This window comes from Cyprinodon tularosa, unplaced genomic scaffold (assembly GCF_016077235.1).
Source record: "Cyprinodon tularosa strain WSP-4 unplaced genomic scaffold, ASM1607723v1 ctg30, whole genome shotgun sequence".
Classification (NCBI taxonomy): domain Eukaryota; kingdom Metazoa; phylum Chordata; class Actinopteri; order Cyprinodontiformes; family Cyprinodontidae; genus Cyprinodon; species Cyprinodon tularosa.
Window position 1 is genome coordinate 3882778 of NW_024039008.1, and position 7456 is coordinate 3890233.

The following is a 7456-nucleotide window of genomic DNA, read 5'->3' on the forward strand; positions in this document are numbered from 1 at the left end:
TTCGGAGATTAAAGTCAGAATTCTGAGATTAAATTCAGAACTGTGAGAAAAAAAGACAGAATTCTGAGATTAAAGACAGAATTTTGAGAAAAATGTAAGAATTCTGGGATTAAAGTCAATAATTCGGACTTTTTTCTCATACTGAAATAAAATTTAAAAATCAGTTTACTTTTTTAATTTCTTCCGTGGCCCTAATCCTCTCCCGTAGTTAAGGCAGATTTTATTGTATTAATATTAAAGTCCAAGTGTAGACCACATAACCAAAAATATTTCCTCTTTTAATCACTTGGGTTTATTCGTTTTGTACCATTTGTCTTTAGAAAACAATCGTGTTTAAATTAAGAACTACATTTCCCGTGTTGCAGTGTATAGGTACGTCATCACTGCGCGTCCAATGTTGTTTTGGAGCGTTGGAAGATTTGACGCGAACTGTAAAGGTGTTTTTGATGCAGTCACATTTTACGAGTAAGGTGTGTTATTTTCTATCGTTTCTGAAAGTTATAATGTTAGTCAGATAACTTTATAAATATGTGTCGTTAGGTAATATCTCAAAATGCGAACGTTTCTGCTTCATAGTTTTTGTTTGCTAATGAGCAGTTAAAGTTGCAGAGACATTTCGGGTTTTTATCACTTCTGTTCTGTTTTATTTCCTCTTTGCAATTTTTATAGGTCTTAATAATTCCTTTATGAATTCCTACAGGCTTCATTTCAACCGTTTAAATGTTTATGCCCAGAGCATTGAAGGTAAAGAGACCTGTCCAAGGACCAGGCCATGGCTTCAATAAGAAAAGCAAGACTGATCAAGAAGATTGTGACCAAACGAACCCTCAGGCATCTTCTTTTCAGGAGGACGCATGTGAAGACACAAGAACTCAAAGTGACACTGGTGAACATTTGACAGAGAGCGCAACATGTGATTCTGGAGCTCCATCCTCCTCAGATAATGAAGATGAAGATGAAGAGGATCCAGTCAAATCTTTCAAAAAGAGCCAACGATGGCCTGAGCCAGGAGAACCTGTCTGTGTGATGTGCGGTCGCTATGGGGAGTACATATGTGATGCTACTGATAATGATGTTTGCAGTCTTGAATGCAAAGCCAGTCATTTACTACAAATGGGAATAAGAGCTGGAGACGATGCCTTTGATGTGAAGGATAGAAACGCAGACAAAGGGAGCTCTAAATCTCATCATCCAGCATTTAACGCAGTGGGAAATGAAGCAGGCTATTCCTTTTGGGAGGATCCATTTATATCAGGCCTCACAGATGATCAGGTGGAGCGAATTAGATCGGAGCTTGGCATCAAGGCAGAAGGAAATGATGTCAGAAGACCTATTGTTGAGTTTGAACACTGTGGCTTTCCATCACTGCTGAGTAGCAACCTTAAAAAAGCTGGTTATGAGGCTCCGACTCCAGTCCAAATGCAGATGGTGCCCGTTGGTCTCTCTGGGAGGGATGTGATCGCCAGTGCTGACACAGGATCAGGGAAGACCATCGCTTTCCTGCTGCCTGTGGTAGTAAAAGCTCTGGAGGTAGAGTATCCCAACCAGCATTAGATGATTGTTTGGACACTCTTTTTAATCTGTGTAGATTCACACATTTTGAGCGCCTATTAATCAATGGTTTAAAGAAGACACATAAAGCTAAATCTAAGAGAAATATGCAGAACATCTTAAAAAAAGTCAAGCACACTGCAGAGCTGGAGGAGGTATCTGTAGAGAGGGAAGTCTCTGCGGAGACTGCTGCCCCCACAACCTGGTCCTTGATAAAGTAGATTATTCTCAAAAGAGAAATATGTGCTATTTTTCATAAATCAGGGCTTCAAGAACAGCTTCTAATTTGCCAGATCTACAGTCTAAGTAACTACATTGGAAAAAAAAAAGGAACTGTAACAAAACTCACTGGATGAGGACACAAGATTATTTGCCACCTCACTCAGTAAAGAGGATGGTGAAGGAGGTAAAAGAAAAAGAAAAGTTTTTAATCATCAATAAGTCTCTAAAGGTGGGATAAAATCTATAAAACAGTTTGAACGAGATGTATCTAACATTGTGGGTAAAGGAAACCTTTTTCTAGCTATACTCCATTTTAATGCATTTTATTCCTACAAAATTGGATAAATATATTTATAAGACAGAATTTTTTTATTATAGAAAAGGTCGGAAAACTTCTGCTATAAGAATTAAATGGGGATTTTCTTTGCTTATAGGTCTACACCTATAGGAAGTGAAACTATGCAGGCGGGAATAGTAGAAACCTTGAACACTTCACAAAACTTTCCCCGTGCTTTTTGGATTTGTAAAAGATGCTAGAAACTATATTGCCCTCTTTTAAAAAAAAAAACAATTTTTATTTTTGTATATTTTATTTGTATAATTTAGAAAGCGGTTCAGGGCGTGTGCAGCCCATTGGCTCTGATCCTGACCCCTACAAGAGAGCTGGCCATTCAGATAGAGAGACAGGCCAAGGAGCTGGTGATGGGAATCCCTAACATGAGAACTGCACTGCTAGTGGGAGGCATGCCTCTTCCTCCACAGCTCCACCGCCTCAAAAGCAGCATCAAAGTAAAGTCACTGTTTAGTTTTTCTCACTCCAGCCATTGTTATTTAAATAGTTTTAAGTATGGCATCTTTTTCATCCTTATGTTTTCTCCGTCTCTCTATTAGATTGTTATTGCTACACCTGGAAGACTCATAGAAATCCTGAAGCAGAAAGCAGTTCAACTGGACAAAGTAAAGATTCTGGTGGTTGATGAGGTATGGCAACCTTAATAAAGTGTTTTGCAGGATCAATTAAACCTTTTTGTACCATTTCAGGCTTTGTCATCTTACAACCACAAACTTAAATATATCTTCGCAAGATTTTATATGATGGATAAACACAAAGTAGTGCATCACGGGGAAGTTGAAGAAAAAAGATGCAGGTTTTATGATTACTGCACTTAAATAAATCCACTGTGGAAGAACAATTTACATCATTTACTAAAAGGTTCGAAAGGTTCAAATTCCCTAAATGAACAGGTTTCTAATGTGTATGTAAAAATAAAGTGGTAGATGTGCTAAAAAACAGTTTCTGCAAACGTCACGCTAATTAAAGTGCAGCGTTTGGCCTAATTTCACTGTCATTTTGACAACTTTTAGCATCAATACGTTGCACTGAAATGTACTGACAGTAACTCGGGGAGAGTGAGCCCAGATGTCAGTCAAATGGTTGATATGCTTATTTTTTTATGACCGTATCGGCCAGATTTTAGCGCAGTTGTGACGACACAGCATATCGGTCCTAAACCCTGGTATGAATCCAAGGTCATTTATGACAAAGCACCTGGGGAAAAAAAATCCAGTGCTCAAGTTTTTTGTAATTTTAAAGAAAACTTCATAATGGATAAAAAAAAAAAAGAAGAAAAGTATTCACCTATGTGTGGCTCTATATTTACACTATTGCTACTGCCGTATTTTCGCGACTATAAGGCGCATATAAACGTCTTTTTTTTTTCCTCAAAATGTGCGGCGCGCCCTATGTGTGTTGTTACTGCGGACCTTTGAGACCGCCATGAGAACGTTAAAGGGGGAAGTGTGGGCGTGGATTGGCTGCCACGCAAATGGACAGAAACTGCCGCCTGCGGTGATTTTTAAGAGAAAGACTTTGCCTAAAGAGACTTTTCCAGCTGGAGCCGTTATTAAGTCAAATGAAAAGGGCTGGATGGATGAGAAGATGATGAAAGCGTGACTGAGGGAGGTGTATGTAAGGAGACCAGGTGGTTTTTTCCACGCATCACCATCGCTGTTAATCTGTGACTCCATGCGTGCCCATCTCACAGCCGATGTGAAACAAGGTGAAACAAATGAACGCTGTGCTTGCTGTTATCCCGGGGGGTCTGACAAAGGAACTTCAACCGCTCGACATCGGTGTGAACCGGCCGTTCAAAGTAAGGCTGCGAGCGGCGTGGGAGCGATGGATGACAGACGGAGACCACAGTTTCACGAAAAGTGGAAGGCAGCGCCAGGCAAGTTACGCCACAGTTCGCGGATGGATTGTAGATGCTTGGGCTAAAGTTTCTGCTGGCTCTGTTGTTCAAGCTTTCGCAAAAGCCGGCATCATTTCCGAGGAGCCGCCCGGCACGGAAAGTGACTCTGACAGCGAAGAAGGAGAAATTGGCATGTCTGATTTAGCACAGCTGTTTAATTCAGAAACAGAGGATGATGACTTCGATGGGTTTGATTAATACTTTGTAATAAATACATGAATAAAGCACAATCATACTCAGTTTTGCTCCCGCTCTATTTTTAAATACGCAGTACAGGTATTTAAAGGTAGTAGAGGATATGTACCGGTATATAAAACCCGCGCCCTATAACCCGGTGTGTTAAATACAGTAATGGCACACATAACTGAGACTGCGACTTTTAGTACGGTGCGCCTTATGATCGTGAAAATACGGTAGTCTTTCATAAATATCTCTTGAAAACACTCTTACCACAGGACTCTTGTGTTTATCCTGTAGGTTGACACCATGCTGAAAATGGGTTTCCAGCAGCAGGTCCTGGAGGTTCTGGAGCATGTCACAGAGGAACACCAGACTCTGCTGGCTTCAGCCACTATCCCAGCAGGGACAGAGGAGTTAGCTGCTCGCTTAGTCCATGACCCCGTACGCATTGCTATAGGGGAGAAAAACCAACCGTGTGCTAACATCAGGCAGATCCTACTTTGGGTGGAGGAGCCGTCTAAGAAGAAGAAGCTGTTTGAAATTCTTAATGTAAGTTCAGATGTTTTTAGATTTATTTTCAAAAGTGCAAGTCAAGAAGCGCTTTGGCTTTAGGGTAAGGTTTTCTGTCTGATCTTGTTCTCTAAAGAGCAAACCAACTTGTTAGAGGGCAGAACAAAAGGTACTGCAGTGGGAGACATTCACATTAGTTTAGGTAATTACATCCATATTTAGTGGAGCTGTGTGTTTATCTCTCAGTCCTGCAATGTTTTTTTTTTTTTTGGTTATTTTTTAAGTTGGCAACTAGATGTAGGAAATCCTTAAACTCTCTACAGCATATTTATGCAGCAATTACCACAGCCTTGGGGCTATGGCCTCAGCCCAGGAATCCAAGTAGTGGCCAACAACATCTATCCAAAGAAAGGGAGGCCTGTTCTCTTTGAGATGCTTAAAAAAGCTGTGTTACACCATAGTTTACCTGACAGTAGCTTCAACTTTTAAGAGAGAGTCAAACTTTTTCAGCATGAAGTTGGAGGCTAGTCTATTCAAAGTGCAGATGAGTAAATAAGAAACATTCTGGTGGCAACCTGAACTTATTTGAAAAGTTAAAGGTATAGTGGAGGTTGTTTTTTTTTTTTTTTACAGATGGATTATCAAAGTAAGTGGTCCTCCTCATTATCAAATGACATGGTGGAAAAATTGCTAACGGTCTTTTGGAAAGTAAGCTTGTATGAGCGACGCAAACAGCAACTTTTAAACAGAGCGTGCACGAGGAGAAATGGGCTCATGCACGCTCCTGCACGAGTTTAATATTTGTTCCCTCTCGGGAGCAAGTACAGGTTTGTGCATAAGCGTTTTGTTTTTTTTTAAAGTGGAGAGGGCTGGTCTTTTCAAAAATTGGCGAAAATCCTCCACTATACCTTTAAGAACACAATGGCATTTTTTAAACTCTCAACAGGTGAAGCTAACAGCATGAAATTTAAGTGATATAAAAAAAAAATTATCAGGAAAAGGGAAATTGATGTTGAATACATTCATTAGATTGTGATACATTCTATAATTCTACTTTTGGAAACCTTTTGGATTAGGTGTTTATGCCTTCTATAATTTCTCCTTGGGTGTTACATTGTCAAATGGCAACAAGTACAGTTTACAGTAGGTTTTATTTCAGGAAATGTAGGCAGATGGATGACATTCTCTAGAGCCTGAATGTAGATTAGGAGATCATCTTTTAGGGTTGATCTGGTCTTTTGACCTTTAAACTGGTTATACTATTAGTCTATATTATGATTAAAACCAAACACACTGTTGTATGCAGAGCAGGCGCTCTGCATGGAACAGTGCGTTTAAAATAATATGAAGTCCTTTAATTGAGTAACCTAATTCACTTTACGAAACACATTATATAGATTAATTACACAGACTGGGGTTTGTTAGCATTTCTCTTAATTTTGATTTCTGCTTACAGATAATGAAAACATGAGTTTACACTGAAATTAGTTTCATATCTTACATTGTATGGTAGTAGTATTGATATCATTTTGTGGTTGTAATGAATACACTTTTCACCTTCTAGGATAATAAACTGTTCCAGCCTCCTGTGGTGGTTTTTGTAGACTGCAAACTGGGTGCTGATCTTCTGTGTGAGGCGGTTGCCAAGGTCACAGGCCTAACAACTGTAGCCATCCATTCTGACAAGACCCAGAGGGAGCGCAACCGCATCCTTAAGGTGAGAGTATGGCAAGCTGTATATGGATACAATGATTTGAAGAGCCTCCATGATTGGTGAAAAAACTTGGATTTTCCTCATTAACTTTAGTTATTAAACCACAAACCCAAACCTAACCAATGTTTCACTATTCGACATTTGGTATTATTATGATTAATTTTAATATTTCTAAAAACTCATAAAGTTTATACAGCTTCTGTTATATAAAATGTGCTCTGATTCTTTAGGGTCTTTTGGATGGAAACTTTGAAGTAGTGATTAGTACAGGTGTGCTGGGCAGAGGACTTGACCTTGTCAACGTGAGATTGGTGGTGAACTTTGACATGCCGAACACCATGGATGAATATGTGCACCAGGTTAGTCAGTCGTTTTTTACACTTTACACAAGCTGACTAAAGAGTATAACTATAACTACTGTAAAAGATTTAAAAAAATGAATAAATTATGTTGTTTCTTTATAGTGTAATACTCTTGATCGAAATAAAAAACAAAACGTGTCTCTTGGTTCATTCTCCTGGTTTCCTTATTAGGTTGGCAGGGCAGGGAGACTGGGCCACAGGGGAACTGCGATCACTTTCCTGAACAACAACAACAAACGGCTGTTCCTGGAGGTGGTGAACAGAGTCAAACCCACTGGGTCTATTCTACCCCCTCAGCTCCTAAACTCACCATACCTCTATGAACAACAGAAGAGGGAAAGTCAGAAGACTAAGATGAGACCTGACGACACTCTGGTTACTACAAACAACCTTATAGACATCATAAAGAAACATGATCGTCGCAAGAAGTAGCTATTTGCTGATTTCCTCTCTATTGCACTGGAGCTCCCTGTTTATGATAAAGATATTACTTTTTTATTTTACGTGTTTCTTTAATAAACATGGATTTTGTATAATTTGATTTGTGTTTTGTAAACATTGTAAGAAAATACAGAATATTCATTCAGAATTTACTCAAACAAAGGTGAGTTTAGGATTTAGGGGGTGCCTAGCTGGACTGCTAAAGACCCCGGTATACCTGCAAC

At 39.3% G+C, this 7456-nt stretch overlaps 1 protein-coding gene across 3 annotated transcripts; it reads left to right on the forward strand.

The window, feature by feature from the left end:
• The first annotated feature begins 371 nt into the window (after positions 1-371).
• On the forward strand, positions 372-7332 carry ddx59 (DEAD (Asp-Glu-Ala-Asp) box polypeptide 59). Of its 3 annotated transcripts, none has more exons than XM_038291808.1 (8): positions 372-465; positions 701-1530; positions 2380-2562; positions 2665-2754; positions 4503-4754; positions 6280-6432; positions 6660-6788; positions 6963-7332. In XM_038291808.1, exons 2-8 carry the CDS (start codon positions 721-723, stop codon positions 7221-7223), a joined length of 1878 nt encoding a protein of 625 aa, XP_038147736.1. In that variant the 5' UTR covers positions 372-465; positions 701-720; the 3' UTR covers positions 7224-7332. The 3 variants fall into 3 exon arrangements, with proteins under 3 accessions (XP_038147736.1, XP_038147734.1, XP_038147737.1); XM_038291806.1 differs by having other exon boundaries at positions 382-470; XM_038291809.1 differs by having other exon boundaries at positions 385-437.
• The last annotated feature ends 124 nt before the right edge of the window (positions 7333-7456 follow it).